The sequence below is a fragment of the Colletotrichum navitas genome (assembly GCF_030913465.1).
Source record: "Colletotrichum navitas strain CBS 125086 chromosome Unknown LY79scaffold_67, whole genome shotgun sequence".
Classification (NCBI taxonomy): Eukaryota; Fungi; Ascomycota; class Sordariomycetes; order Glomerellales; family Glomerellaceae; genus Colletotrichum; species Colletotrichum navitas.
This window is the reverse complement of record NW_026850613.1, coordinates 46,543-60,622: the sequence shown is the minus strand read 5'-3', so window position 1 is coordinate 60,622 and position 14,080 is coordinate 46,543. Positions and strand designations below refer to the sequence as shown.

The 14,080-nt window shown below is 50.7% G+C and overlaps 6 protein-coding genes across 6 annotated transcripts; 3 read left to right on the top strand and 3 right to left on the bottom strand.

Moving 5' to 3' along the window:
* Positions 1-240: 240 nt before the first annotated feature.
* Positions 241-1,590, top strand: LY79DRAFT_638701 (DltD N-terminal domain protein). The gene is made up of 2 exons (XM_060562300.1): positions 241-633; positions 695-1,590. The coding sequence occupies exons 1-2, from the start codon at positions 526-528 to the stop codon at positions 1,478-1,480; spliced, it is 894 nt and encodes a 297-aa protein (XP_060410504.1). The 5' UTR covers positions 241-525; the 3' UTR covers positions 1,481-1,590.
* Positions 1,591-2,287: 697 nt separating this feature from the next.
* LY79DRAFT_672528 (uncharacterized protein) lies at positions 2,288-4,105 on the top strand (the record flags this gene model as incomplete). Its single annotated transcript, XM_060564070.1, has 2 exons — positions 2,288-2,733; positions 2,830-4,105. 2 exons carry the CDS (start codon positions 2,288-2,290, stop codon positions 4,103-4,105), a joined length of 1,722 nt encoding a protein of 573 aa, XP_060410503.1.
* A 149-nt stretch (positions 4,106-4,254) lies between these two features.
* Positions 4,255-5,680, bottom strand: LY79DRAFT_344335 (ankyrin repeat-containing domain protein). The gene is made up of 2 exons (XM_060552598.1): positions 5,449-5,680; positions 4,255-5,356 (listed from the first exon to the last, which is right to left on the bottom strand). Exons 1-2 carry the CDS (start codon positions 5,597-5,599, stop codon positions 4,404-4,406), a joined length of 1,104 nt encoding a protein of 367 aa, XP_060410502.1. The 5' UTR covers positions 5,600-5,680; the 3' UTR covers positions 4,255-4,403.
* Positions 5,681-6,530: 850 nt separating this feature from the next.
* LY79DRAFT_564335 (uncharacterized protein) lies at positions 6,531-7,969 on the bottom strand. Its single transcript, XM_060558642.1, has 2 exons — positions 7,534-7,969; positions 6,531-7,438 (listed from the first exon to the last, which is right to left on the bottom strand). The coding sequence occupies exons 1-2, from the start codon at positions 7,732-7,734 to the stop codon at positions 6,620-6,622; spliced, it is 1,020 nt and encodes a 339-aa protein (XP_060410501.1). The 5' UTR covers positions 7,735-7,969; the 3' UTR covers positions 6,531-6,619.
* A 676-nt stretch (positions 7,970-8,645) lies between these two features.
* Positions 8,646-10,328, top strand: LY79DRAFT_592893 (putative cytochrome P450; the record flags this gene model as incomplete). The annotated part of the gene is made up of 3 exons (XM_060561483.1): positions 8,646-9,389; positions 9,462-9,819; positions 9,892-10,328. The coding sequence occupies 3 exons, from the start codon at positions 8,646-8,648 to the stop codon at positions 10,326-10,328; spliced, it is 1,539 nt and encodes a 512-aa protein (XP_060410500.1).
* Positions 10,329-10,464: 136 nt separating this feature from the next.
* LY79DRAFT_564331 (uncharacterized protein) lies at positions 10,465-11,099 on the bottom strand. Its single transcript, XM_060558641.1, has one exon. It carries the CDS (start codon positions 10,825-10,827, stop codon positions 10,543-10,545), a length of 285 nt encoding a protein of 94 aa, XP_060410499.1. The 5' UTR covers positions 10,828-11,099; the 3' UTR covers positions 10,465-10,542.
* Between the last annotated feature and the right edge of the window lie 2,981 nt (positions 11,100-14,080).

Here is a 14,080-nt window from a genome sequence, read left to right as displayed (position 1 = left end):
TCTACATTTGTTGGTGAGATACGCTTTCTATCGTTCCTCTGTTTGAAACGGTCGCCAATGCATGATTATAGACAAGCTGACAGCGAATGCAAGTAAGCAAAAACATGCAGGGTAAGCACATACCGAGATTAGTGACAGCTGGGGAGATGTGTGTACCATCGGAAGCGGATAGAGTTAGGATATCAAGAGAATACCATGAGGGTCAAGCCAGGACCGGAAGAGGCCATCTTGTCCGGCCCGAAGGGTCAGTCTGCTGCTGTATCTTGTTTCAGAGCTTCCCAGCGACATTATTGCTTACAATATGCCGATAGTCTACCCTCCGGGCGAGGGTAATCAGATTTCTTTCTTACGAAAACGAATCGGCCCGGGCTGAACCCTAGTGTCTAGGATACACGGTTTGCCGAGTTGGTTTCCATCCGTCGGGACTTAAAGCTTCCCGGCATCAGGAGCTCACAACATGAACAAAACCACCATCTACAAACTATCTCAAGCCAGGCAAACAAATATCTCTCGAGGAACAACATCATGGCTGGCCACGAAGACGTTGAGTTCAAGACCATCGATGGACTCACCCTCCGGGGCTGGCTTTACCCTGCGGCAAAGAGGGGAGCCGCCATCATCGCAACTCCTGGGGTACGTTCTAGTTCTCGATATTGTTGTGGACAGCAGTGAAGCCGGGCCTGACCTCTTGCAGTTCAACTTCACCAAAGAGACCATGGTCGCAGAAGTTGCGGAGTACTTCCAGCGCTATGATTTCACCGTGCTCATCTACGATCCGCGCTCCATCGGGTTGAGCGACGGCGCGCCGCGCAACGAGATCCATCCCTCGCTAAACGTCGAGGACTATCATGATGCTTTGACTTTCCTCAAAGGTCATCCGCTGGTAGACCCGAAGCGCATCGCCTACTGGGGCTTCTCGTACAGCGGCATGCTCGCGCTGGTGGCGGCAGCCCTGGACAAACGAGCAAAGGCAGTCGTGGCCATGTGCCCTCTGACAATCTGGGAGTTTCCGCAGGACAAGTGGCCGCGTGTCCTGGCCAAGGCTTTGCGGGACCGCGAGTCGCGCGCGGCGGGCAATAAGCCCGTCTACATCCCCATGTTGACCGCCGAGGGGGAGAATCCGGCAGGTTTTGGCAAAGGCTTCGACGTGGAGGGATTCAAGATGATGGCTGGGGCCAAGGAGCTGCAACCAACCTTTGAATTGGAGACGACGTTAGGCAGCTATTACCACATAGCCGCCTTCCAGCCCATGGGGCTCATTCCTTACGTCTCGCCCACTCCAGTAATGGTGGTCACGCCAGAGCATGATGCGGTCTCGCCGGCGGAACTCCAACGGACCGAGATCTACGAACGACTCAAGGAGCCCAAACGACACTTGATAGTCCCGGGTAGAGGTCACATGGATGTGCTGAGTGGCGATGATTTTGCGAAGGTGCTGGATGCCCAGGTTGCCTTCCTGCGCGAGATCCTAGGGGTCTAGCCTATTCTCCCTCCATTTTCTACTAGTTCTAGATTCCTGTCAGCTTCGAGCTGTTGGCCACGATGGAGAGCGATAGAACACCTAGGTACTGTGGTATTATGGATTTACCTACCTTTGAATCCTTGATCCGTGCTGAATCCTTCTCGGTATGGGGGCGCCCGCTAATGCACACCAATCTGCATGCTTACCTGCATGTAAGGTTGGTATTCCTAAACCCCAGGCAGAAGCGACAGCAAGGGGGCGTGAACAAGAAGAAGCCATGCTATGAGACAAGATGAGAAACGTACAATGACAAACGATTGGCCCACAAGCGAGCGCCTTATCAGTCGGCTGTAGAAGGAGATGGCTTTCAGATGAACCCTACTTGGCGTTCCTAGACCCGAGCGCCAACTAAGGGATGCTTAGCTACATGCTTACCTGCATGTAATCAGGCTAGATATGTGTGGGTGTACTAACCATAGCCCAGGACAACTGGTCTGAAGCATTTCGTCTGAATTCGGACCCGGGAAACCGGCTCGTCGAGGGTCTGCGCTCGTCTTGGACATCGCCCTTCCCTTACTGCCAGGGCGGGCCTATGGATCCTGTAAAGTATTTTGGTTCATCGGGCCTGAGAAAAGGATTGATCTGACTTCAGCTTTCGTAAACAGACATCGAGTAGGCAGGGTCGTTGCGGCAAGGCCCCGAATCACATAGTATAAAGAAAGTGCTTGACGCAACTCTGGTAGGGCTTTCGACCACCGCACGGAAATCAGTCATTTAGATCGATTTGAGTTTCTTGGCTTGCATTGACCCTGAAAGTCAAACAGCATGAAGATCATTGTCCTCTTCCTTGTCACCACCGCTCTTGCAGCGACGTCGCAACGACCGGCTGCATGTCGCTATATCCCCGGGGACCGTGGTTGGCCCAGCCCGTCGCTCTGGAACCGCCTGAATGCAACGGCCGGCGGGCGTCTTCTGGCCACGAATCCTCTTGCTCACTCGTGTCACGATCCCACCTACTCCGATGACACCTGCACCTCCCTGCGGCAGCAGTGGGGACGGCCCGACCTGCAAATCCCACATCCGGCTGAGTTCCTCTCGCCCTGGTTCCAAAACCAGTCTTGCGTCCCATTCACATCCCGGTCCTCCGCATGCGAGCTCGGTAATTACGCCAGTTACTCCATCAACGTGACGGGGCCCCGCGACATCGTTGCTGGGCTGGCATTTGCGCAGCAAAACAACGTGCGGCTCGTTATCAAGAACACCGGCCATGAGTGAGTTTCCTTCCTCTGGTACCCCCCGCTGCTACCTACCTCGGAAGACTTGATTGTTGTACAGAACTGACCCTGTCTATATTATGGGTTTGATAGTCAAAACGGCAAAGGAACTGGCAAGGGGGCTCTTTCCCTATGGACACACAATTTGAAGGACAAGACTTTCATCCCCGCCTATAAGAGCAGCTATTATACGGGCCCAGCCGTCAAGCTCGGTGCCGGCGTGCAAGGCGGAGAGGCCGCCGCCTTTGCGCACGAGAACGGCGGTTACCGCGTGGTTGTGGGCTCCTGTCCGACAGTCGGCGTGGTTGGCGGTTATACGCAGGGTGGAGGACATTCAGCCCTGTCGGGGGTGTACGGGCTCGCAGCTGACAACGTGCTCGAGTGGGAGGTCGTGACCGCGGATGGGAAGCTCCTCACCGCAACGCCGCAGAAGAATAAGGACCTGTACTGGGCTCTCAGCGGCAGTGGTCCCGGCACGTACGGGGTCGTCGTGTCGATGACGACTCGGGTTTTCCCCGACGCAGCTGTCGGCGCGGCCTCGTACTCATTCAGCATCGCGTCGACAGGCGGTAGCGAAGACGCCTACTGGAAAGCTGTGTCGACCTTCCACGAGCAGATGCTCCCTCTACTCGACAAGGGTGTCTACACGACGTACTCGGTCACCAACACGAGCTTTATCGTCCTCGCCTTCATAGCGCCAAGCCACAACCAGACGGAGCTAGAAACGCTAATGCAGCCGATGCTGACGGCGCTGGTCCGGCAGAATGGCCTCAGCCCTGAATCGGTCAACCTCCAGACCACCGGTGCCAGCAACATCTATGATCTTCTTGCCGCCAACGTGTGGCCCATACTCGAGAACGCCTCCCTCGTCGCCGCCCAGGGCGGTCGGCTCGTCACCCGCGCCAATCTCAAGACCGACCTCCCCGGAGTCATGGCCGCCATGCGTAAGATCACCTCCGGCGGCACCTTCTATCTCGCCTGCACCGGAATCAACACCACTACTTCCAGTGTCGTGCCCCCTGTCGCCGATAATGCCGTCCTGCCCGCCTGGCGAGACACCTCCTTGAGCTGCCTCATCGGGACTGCTTGGGCCTGGGGCCAGTCGTGGGACCCAGTCTCGGGATGGCAGAAGGAGCTGATCAACGAGATTCTGCCAGCCATAGAGGCCGTGACGCCGAATTCGGGAGCCTATCTTAACGAAGCCAATTTCGCCCAGCGGGACTGGCAGCGCCAATTCTACGGGAAAAACTACGGTCAATTGGTTGCCATCAAGAAGCTCTATGATCCCCACGATATGTTTTACGCGGTGACAGCTGTGGGAAGTGAAGCGTGGGCCGCAGACGGGCAGGGGAGGTTGTGTCGGACTTGATTCAGGGTTATGATGGACTCGGAAGCCTGTGGATACTAGAGGCGCAGCTAGGTATATATTACTGTGTAGACCTGGGGGCTAGACTAGACAAGATAGACTACGTTTTCCTTAAGTTTTAGCTTAACATACTCAGAATGTAGATCTAATTCCACGAGGCATGCTACCCTCTCTTTAAGAAGTTCAGTATTTGTCGATTTCTAACCTCTAGGTCATTAACTCTTACATATGTTATCTCTACTGTATCTTTATACCCCTCCTTAGATAGTTTACCTAAATTAGTAATCACTTAGCACCTTGTCTAGCACCGTCTCGCCACGAGCTCTAAGTCAGTACCACTCTGCAACAGCATACCAACCCCCACCTCGAAGCCCTCCATCACGGCTAGGTGCAACGGTGTGTTCCCGTCAGCGTCGTAGGCATCCAGCAGAAACCTGAGCCTGTCATCAGCCAGGCCGAGTGGGCCGTGGGTATTGGCAGCTGTGTCCCCCATCTCGGCCAGCAGCAGCCGCAAGACGTGCTCCCTCCGATGCAAGACGGCCAAATGCAACACGGAGCGCTGCATGTGGTCGACGCCGTTGTAGCAGGCTCCAGCGTCCAGCAGGATGCGCACCACGGTTGCATGGCCGGCAACGACGGCATGCATGAGAGGCGTGCGGCCCTCACTGTCAGTGGCATTGCAGTCCATGCCGTGGTGGCGGAGGAGCATGTGGACGATGCGGTCGTGACCTTTTTGGGCGGCAATGTGGAGAACGCCAAGGTATTCATAAGCCAAAGGAGGCTTAAGGGCTGTGCATGGGGGAGCAGGAGGAAAAGAAGGGTTAGGAAGGGCGGCGGCTGACAGATAATGACCCGGTTGGTGGGAAGCAGAGTTGTGATGCATCTTGGTGGTGTTATCTACTGTGAATGATGAGGGGTCTATCTGAATGTATTCGAATGGACTTTGCTGGAGATTGAAGCCGGAAGATGACGAGCAAGTGGACGGCGACGTTTGGGAAAAGTGATAGAAGGGTGATGGCATCTCCTCCACACCTATATCTTCTGTTGGTGCTGTTGTTGTCGTCGTCGTCGTGCCGTCCGGGAGATAGAAGCCGTAGCAGAAGCTGTTGTCGTGAGATTTGATGACGGTTGCAAAACGGGATGGAGTGTCTTCGGACTGCAGTTCGAGCTGTGACAAGGTGGATTCCGGGGTTGCAAACTGGCCACCACTGATGTCCTCGGCGGCATTCTGCTGCTGCTGTTGCTCGCGTCGTTCTATGGGCAGGGAACCCCAGTGCCCGTGTTAGTGTTACCAGGCGGATGATTACACGAGGGGATAGAGTGATACGGGCAGAACTTAGACTTACGGCGGAATCTGCGTTGCGCATTGCGATTCTGGAGCCGGCGGCGTTCACTGATGGCCGCAGCTGAGGGAACCTCAAGTTTCACCGTACTCCCGGGCCCTCGGTCGGCATCTAGAAGAGAATACTGACGGACGGAAACGTCGTCAAAACGCATTGTGATGGAAAGGCAGTCGACGATGATTCATCCCTGGGACAGCTGGGAGCCAGCCTTGCCAAGCTTTCTCAGACGGGCAGGGCTTTTCTAGCATTATCATGGTCGTCTATGATGCGAACAGCCTGCGGCCCGTTAATCATTTGCCACAGATTGCGCCATCAGGCTAAGAATACGCCAGTAAGCCAGTATATACATCGTCTCGAACATAGCCTGTCACGGCGAAGTATCTGGCGCACCTTCGCAGCCCCCCTCTCCCGTTGGGGTTCCAAGATTCGGCCCTACGATCCACCAAGCTTTTGTTTGCCTGGATATATATGCATGTCAGACGTAGGGTACCATAACTTTTGTGCTGAGTATTGGACATGATGCTTGATACTGGGTTTCTGTCAAAGTACAACAACGAAAGTGGAGACACCCCCAAGCTGCTTGTACTTTGTTAACTGCTATATACTCCGGCACTTCAACAGTTTCTCCAACGGTGTTACTATCAATATACCTGTGCGACTTTTAGGAGGAGCCGCCCCCTTGCAAATGCACCCAAGTTTGTCTTCTAGACACGTCACCTATTGCGCCAGGCCTTATCATAGGTGGGTACAGCATGTGAGGCTTGGGGGCTGAGGTGAAGTAAACATTCTTTGACTTAACCCCCTTACTTGCGAAACACCCCTACATCCAAAACACCATCACCACTTGATTCACTACCTCTGCCGCCCACCTATATACAACTTTTGGCCTCGTTAGTGCTACAGTCAGGTTTCCTGACAGTAGGGTTTCTGCTAAGAGTAAGCAGAGGTTGATACTCGGTAACAGTAGTGTGGTCTTGCTACACTTTGACAAATTCAAGGCCACAACTACGGCGAATTCGCCAGAGATACACCATCAATATACGCCCAATTAACCAGGAATATTCGTTGCAATTGGCCAAGGATAACCGCTGTATCCACGCACTTCAACAACATGATCCATCCTTCTAGCTATACTGGAGTAACACTCTGCCTGCTCCGCCAATTTGCATTTTGCCTAAATATACGGCGCCCACTTCTCCTCACACCATGCCCAGAGCTTCGCACCGTATCCGAGACCCCCTTCCTCCTCGGAATCTCCTGCTTCGATCAGGTCCGGCCGTGAGGTGACGGCATTGGGGCGAATCCGTCCCCAAGGGATGATGTAGGACCCGCTACTCTCCATCGTTACATCGGGCGACAGTCCAGCAAACAACTCAGTGTAGGCACCGTAGATTGGCTCCGACAGCATGACGTGGTTCATGATGAACATGAGAGGCGCTGGAGTGCCGTTGAATGAGGCCGTCTTGAGGTAGCCGGGGTTGAGGCATACGCTGACGATGCCGTCCGGCTTGTGCCGGCGCGCGAATTCGCGGCTCAGAAACCAGGTGCCAGCCTTGGACGCCCCGTAGTTCACCATTGGCTTGCTCGTACCCTTATCCAGCGCGTTGAAGTCGATGCCGTTGGGCGGCGACCCGGCTTCTGCCAGCCCGCTGGAAGTCCAGATCACACGCGTCTGCCCTGCCGGGGAAGCGGCGGCGGCAGCGCGCAGCTGCGGAACGAGAAGCTGCGTGAAGAGCAGGGTCGCGATGCAGTGGCAACCGATCATCGGCTCAAAGTCCTGCGCCGTACGCTGGCCGATGGCCACTCCGTTCGCGCCCGTGCCGGCATTGTTCCACAGCACGTCCAACCGTGACTCCTGCTTCGCAAAGGTCTCGGCAGCCGCTTTGACGACGGTGAGGTCGTTCAGGTCCAGGTGTAGGAACTTGAGCTGCCCGCTCGTGGCGACATCGGTGGATTTCGTAGTGATGCCTTTGATGGCGGCTTCCACCTTGTCCTATTACATCAAGAAGGGCGTCCGGATTAGCGGGTTAAGGCCCTCTCATCTCGGCTTTCTCTTTTCTGCGGGGAATTGGTAGATGCCAAACTTACCTTGGATCGCGAGGCGATGTAGACAGTGGCGCCCGCGGCGTAGAGTATCTTGGTCAGTTCTAGACCGATGCCCGCGTTCCCGCCCGTCACGATACACACCCGGCCCCGCTGCGAGCCGGCAGGCACATCAGCCTCCGTGAAGGTCGGTTTTGGTGGGTAGATCTGCGTCAGTGTCGCGCGAAGGCTGGAAAAGGGCGCCATTGCAGCTCGTTGTGGATGATCTAAGGATGCTGGGAGGATAATGGGACTTCTGCTGTCGCCAGGGCGGAAGAAGCTTTGTGGGCAGAGGGAGGTGACGGCCTATCCGTCGGGGACGGGGCAGGCTCTAGGTAGGTATTAGGCTCCAAGCTACATTGGATCTGCAAACTTCCTGAAGGATTTCTAAGCATGGGAATGTGAACGAGAAACAGGTGTAGTATGGAATGCAGGGGTCGAGTTGGCGCCCGCTGCATGGTCAGCATCTTGCAGCCAGGTGTTAGTGTGAGCGCAGATATCCCTACTGGCCAGGATGGCATGGAGGCACTCTCACTGGCTGGTTTACGCCAAGTGAATAATCCACCGGCTGCGCGTCATCTTAGTGTGTTCGGACGGGTATTCGGCAGATGCGCCGTATTAGCTCGATGCTTATTGTGTAACATATTAGGTGTGCAGGATCGCTACGGCTTGCCGGAAGCTCGAATGATATATCCCGGAATGCGGCGTGGGACCGAAGGGGTGTGTCTCTCTGGTGGCGTCTGCGTGAATCTCAGCCCTGCACGATTACCTGCCGTCATCCAGATATTCGCGGTTACAGATAATATAATTCCTCACCATACATACTGTACCCACTAGTATTCGGGCATGTCCTAACATAGAACAGCGGAGGACATCTATACCGCTCACCATTGCGTTTCTGGAACGACACCATGGATCTGGTGGGTGACTGTCCGTAAAAGCCTAGCTACTGGATGTGAAGACCCAGAAGAATAGATAGGTAGACCTCAATCGTCGCCAGTCTAGACTTCCACCGATTCAGTTATCCTCTCGGGAACAGAAAGAAGCCAGTGATGGAGTCCTTCAATCATTCGAGTCGATGGCCGTTACTCGACGGGCTCGAATCTCGGTCAAACTTCATGATTACAACTACTGCCCTTGTCCTCCTCCTTGGCTATGTCACCGGAGTAGGGATCTACAGGCTCTACCTCAGCCCTATCGCCAAGTTTCCGGGTCCAAAACTTGCCGCCCTGACAGGACTGTACGAAGCCTACTTTGACCTGGTCCCTAAGGGTGGTGGGCAGTTCCCATTCGCCATTAAGCGCATGCACGACAAGTACGGGCCGATCGTGCGCATCAACCCGGATGAACTGCACATTGACGACCCAGACTTCTACGATACGCTGTACCCGACCAGCAAGCCTTACGACAAGCTGCAGCGGCTGGAAAACCGCTTCGGAATCCCAGGGGCCACGTTCAGCACAGCCCGCCATGAGGTGCACAAAATACGCCGAGCAGCCATCAGCCCCTTCTTTGCCAAGTCCAAGGTGCGTGAGCAGACGGGCGACATCCAGGCGCTTATGAACACCATCTCGCACCGCATGACGACTGAATACGCCGGCACCGGCCGTTTGCTCAACCTGCACGACGTCTGGCGTTGTTTCGCCGCCGATAACATCATGGACCTGGTCTTTGGCTCTCCACTGGACCTGCATCTGTCCCCCGATTTTCGCGCCCCTTTCACCGGAGCCATCACGCGTGTCACCAACTTTTCGCACGTCACCCGTTATCTGCCCATATTGGGGGCCTTGACCGACAGCCTGCCTTACTCGCTGGCAAAGCAGTTGTTCCCCCCTTTCAAGCCCATCATTGCGTACCGGGAGGTAAGTCGCATCACGGCCCGCTTGTGCTTGTTTTTGTTGCCTGGTTGCTAAGCTCTGACTATGCTCCAACAGGAAATGTCTCGACAAACCGATGCCATCCGCGCCAGTCATGAAGCCGCTGACGGTCACAACAAGCCTCGACTAGGACAGACGGGTCACGCCACCGTCTTCCACGAGATGCTGGCCTCCAACCTACCCCGCGAGGAACTTGCCCACAAGCGCATGCAGCACGAGGCCGAGTCCCTCATTGGTGCCGGCCTCGAGACCACCGCCTGGACGCTAGCGCTCGGCAGCTTCTACATCCTCCATGATTCTCAGATCCACGCCAAATTACAAACTGAGCTGACCGCCGCCATCCCTGATGCCGCTCACATCCCCCCGTGGGCCACACTTGAGACGCTACCCTACCTCACCGCCGTCGTCAAAGAGAGTATGTCCATTTAGTGCCCTTTCCAACCATGTCGTCTTTAGCAGAAATGCCGTTGTACTAACTCATCTTCAGCCCTGAGAATGGGCATGGGCGTCATCGAACGCCTCGTCCGTATCAACCGCAACCCCAACACCCCCTGGATCTATAAGGGCACCGTCATCCCTGCCAACGTCGCCGTCAGCATGGACCAATACCACATGCTGATGAACGAACGCGTGTTCCCGGACCCCACCGTCTTCAGACCCGAGCGCTGGCTGAACGACCCCCGCGGTCCCGACGGCAGACACCCGCTCACCCACTACCTGACAGTCTTTGGCCGAGGCACGCGCATGTGCCTGGGCTCTAACCTGGCCTACTCAGAACTATACATTGGCTTCACCACCCTGGTCAGGAGACACAAGTTGCGGCTCGTCGACACGACGGTCCGTGACGTGGCCTTTTATGCCGAGAATACCATCTTGTCACCTTGGCCCGGGACCAAGGGAATTCGGGTTCTGGTGGATAGCTAGAGGGGTGTAATCACCGCTAAGAGACATACCTTCACCACACCGATATGTAGTTGTCGATTGCGCCAGGCTTTCATAGGTGCCACGGAGCTATATAGTGACCTCTGTGTCGTTCAATTGACAGCAGTTGTGCAAGTGACTTCGTTATTCCGTCGGCCTCCCCTGAATTCATTGCTTCATAGGTCAACAACTTGCCCAGCTTCTCGCTTTATGCGGCCTATCCGAGAGCATTGCCCTCAATGCCCGCCGCAACGGGGAATGCAAACGAGGTGCCCATCTCATAGACACGCGTGCTATCCCACGAAGACTTGACGCCCACACAGAGGGTCATAAACCTGTCTCGCCACCCATTTACGTGAAGATTCATTTTATCAGAGTCATTCCCGCGTCGATTCACTACATGAACACAAATGGCGCGCGAGTTGCTGTGATGGCCGGGGAAGCAACCGTGTTGGGCGGTTTTGTGAGGTCGAGTTTGTCGCTTGGTAGAGCCAGCAGCCATTCGTCGATGCGTTCTAGACAGTTATCAATACTGCACATAGCTTCCTCCGATGTCGTGGCAGGCCAGGTGGTGAAGTATGGACGGTTGATGAAGCCCAAAGAACTGAGGCTGAATGATGTTGGAATGTGATCCGTGTTGGCGGGACAACCGGTGATCAGAAGTTGGGCAGTCTGTCCTGGCCGCTTATGTAATTGAAGGTCCACTCAAGTCGCCCAGAAGAGTGTGCCACTTATCTAAGTATGATTATGTCAGCAAGAAACAATCAATAAGACCCCACCCTACAACTCAGACCACCCCCCAAGTCAGACCATACAAAAAAATCGTCATTTTAGCCTAATAGTCACTATTTATTAATTATATAGATTAACCTATATAAATACTAAACTATCTACATTACAAAGAGGGATTTACCTTTACTCTTTCTTTTGCTGCCTCTGCCTTTACTATTACTTTTTCTGCCTTAGCTAGTGCCTTTGCTGCCTTAATTACTGCCTTCCTAGCCTCCTCCTTAGCTTACTCCTTAGCTGCCTTTTCCTTTACTATAATAATACTCTCTATAGTAGTAAAGCAAGTATTTAGATTAATAGTAACCTTACCCTTTTTATACTTCTTTATATAGTCTAGCTAGGCCTTAAGTAACTATATCCTTTTACTATTCTCTACTAGTATAGTATTTATATTATTAAGCTACTTTCTTACCTTTATAAAGAGTAGTCTTTAAGTATTATAATCCTATTTATTATCTTCCCCTTAAGGATCCTATAGACTCTAATACCTCCTTAAGTCTCTTAACCTTTAAGGGGTTTTAATAATAAACTATTAAGGTATACTAGGCTTAGCAGAGAAGCTAGGATCCTATATTAGAGCCTTTAGGTTATTAGTATTATTATCTAGGTTAATAAATTTACTTATAAGGGGCTAAGCTATATTTATAGGCTATAACCTTATTACTAACTAGCTTACTTAGATGTTCCTCTTTATAAAGGCCTCTCTTAATACTTTAAAATAATAGTAAAGAAAGTTCTACTTCCTAATTAGAGTACTACTTAGGTCTATAAATACCTCTAAGACTTCTCTCTAATAGGCTTACTTTAAGGGAAAAAAAACTAAAACATTAAAAAGTTAAGTAATATAGCTAGTATAAGGTAGTAGGTAAAGTAAGTAAATATCCTACTAAAAGTATTCTTATATAAAGTTATTAGATATATAACTCCTATGCCTATCTATAATAAAAAAAGTCTTAGAATTAAGTTTTTTTACCTTTAGTATTATAGCTAGGATAAAGATAGTCTTAAGCTAGTTAAGGCTTATCTTATTTAAAGTCTAGCTATTCTCTAATAATATAAACTACTATTAAGTAAAGGATTTAAGTTTAAGAGGAAACCACTGTTATTATACTAAAGCTCCCTTAAAGATAACTAGAGGAGGTAATTTTTTACTATCTATAGAGATATACTTAAGAATACTTGTCTAAGTGTAGGCTTTAAAGACTTAGATATATATAGATTACTTACTAGACTTCCCTAGTACTAAAGACTATTAAGCCTCCCCTTTAGTAATCTTAGTCTTATCTATATTTTATTATAGATATTATAGGATATCCTTAATAATAAGGAGTATAAGTAAGTAAAAAAGCTCCTTAATCCTCTCTTTAGTAACATACTTAATCCTCTTAGAGCTAATCTTCTTTACCCTTAGGGTCTTTATAGCTAGATTTCTTTATAAGAATCTTTCTAGCTACTTTTTGCCTAATAACTATAAATTATTACTAGCTCTAAGGACTCTCTAGGCTATCTCCTTAACCTATAAATAACTAGGTGTAAAGCCAAGGGCCTCCTAGGATAAAGCCTAGTTAATAAGGCGCTTTTCCTATATTTAACTAAGCTATTAATAGTTAGCTTTAGCCTCTTTAATTAACGTAGTACCTTAAAGGCAACAGTAAAGTGTTATATATAGGATACCTTAGCGCCTAGCTGCTTTATAATAGCTGCCACTAGTAAGGACTTTGTTAATTACCTTTTTAAGTAACTTAGGGGTATAGTTTAGTATTCTAAAGCATTTAGTATTTTCAAAAGAATTAATTTGATTTTTTGTTGCTAGGATATTTTAGTTTATAAAAGGTAGTTAATTACTAAAAGCACAAAAAAGGGGGAAAATAGTCAATGTAAACACATAGTCCAACTTAGGGGGTAGTCCAAGTTGTAGGGTGGGGTCTTAAGATGTCATGCTCCAACACCCGGGGCATTTCCCCATCCATTCATTAGTTGCGGTTGCTAGTTTTTTTCTTTGTTTGTAATTTTTGATTTGGAGATGTCATAGAGAATGAGTGGACGGTATCTGCTGCCCTGCCATCATATACCCAGATAGGCTTATCTAAGCGTTCTACCGCATGGCAGAGTAGGGCTGGCGGGCTAGACGGGGTCTCCGCAGTGGCGCCGGAGCGGCACCGGAGTAGCGCTGCGGAGCACCCACTTGGATACAGAACACTATTAATGAGCGTCACCACCTCGAGCGTCATCTCGAACTTTGACGCCATCAGCTGGACGGCAGATTCAAAGTCGGTCCGGAGACACATCGCCTAGAACAAGATAGGCGCTGCCTTTGTGCTCTCATTAGTCAGTGAGAAAGGAAGGCACTCAACAACAAGTTACTCACCAGGCTGATGATCATGTCTGCAGATAGGTCAGGGGAATAGAAATATACTCGATCAGCCTCCATTACATTATGGGCGGTCTTCAAGATCATGGACGTTGGCATGATGAAGTTAATCAATGACGCGGACATGTTGGTAGACTTCTGTAATAAATTTATTAAGGTCTAAGTCAAAGCACCCACATATGAAACACCCCCACATATGGAACACCTAAAACATCGCCATCATGTTAACTACCACCCTTTTCAATTAACTATCAACATTTTCTAGATGCAATAATAATATAGCTTTTAGCCTTACTAGGTAATTCTAATGCACTAGATTTATCTGGCTAACTTTTAGTATTGCTAGCCTTACGCTAGGCTTACTATACCTCTTTAATTATTATAAACTTTATATTTAGATCTAGGGTAATAGCCTTCTTTTTCCTGCTAATAGTATTATTAACCTTAGCCTAGAGAAGCTCTATTTAGTGCTAAGTAGTAGCTAACTTAAAGGACTACTGTTAAAAGCCTTTTTTAACTTTTCTAAAGAGCTAGCGTTATATAGTAATATTTTACTTTAGTTAGTCTAGTTAGCTAAATAAATATAGTTAATTCT

Excerpts from the sequence above, each read along its gene's own strand:
- LY79DRAFT_638701 (XM_060562300.1), top strand. The coding sequence starts at position 526 with ATGGCTGGCCACGAAGACGTTGAGTTCAAGACCATCGATGGACTCACC. Across the intron at positions 634-694 it reads CCATCATCGCAACTCCTGGG|TTCAACTTCACCAAAGAGAC; the intron begins GTACGTTCTAGT and ends GACCTCTTGCAG.
- LY79DRAFT_344335 (XM_060552598.1), bottom strand. The coding sequence starts at position 5,599 with ATGCGTTTTGACGACGTTTCCGTCCGTCAGTATTCTCTTCTAGATGCC. Across the intron at positions 5,357-5,448 it reads TGCGCAACGCAGATTCCGCC|AACGACGCGAGCAACAGCAG; the intron begins GTAAGTCTAAGT and ends CCCTGCCCATAG.
- LY79DRAFT_564335 (XM_060558642.1), bottom strand. The coding sequence starts at position 7,734 with ATGGCGCCCTTTTCCAGCCTTCGCGCGACACTGACGCAGATCTACCCA. Across the intron at positions 7,439-7,533 it reads ACATCGCCTCGCGATCCAAG|GACAAGGTGGAAGCCGCCAT; the intron begins GTAAGTTTGGCA and ends TTGATGTAATAG.
- LY79DRAFT_564331 (XM_060558641.1), bottom strand. The coding sequence starts at position 10,827 with ATGGCTGCTGGCTCTACCAAGCGACAAACTCGACCTCACAAAACCGCC.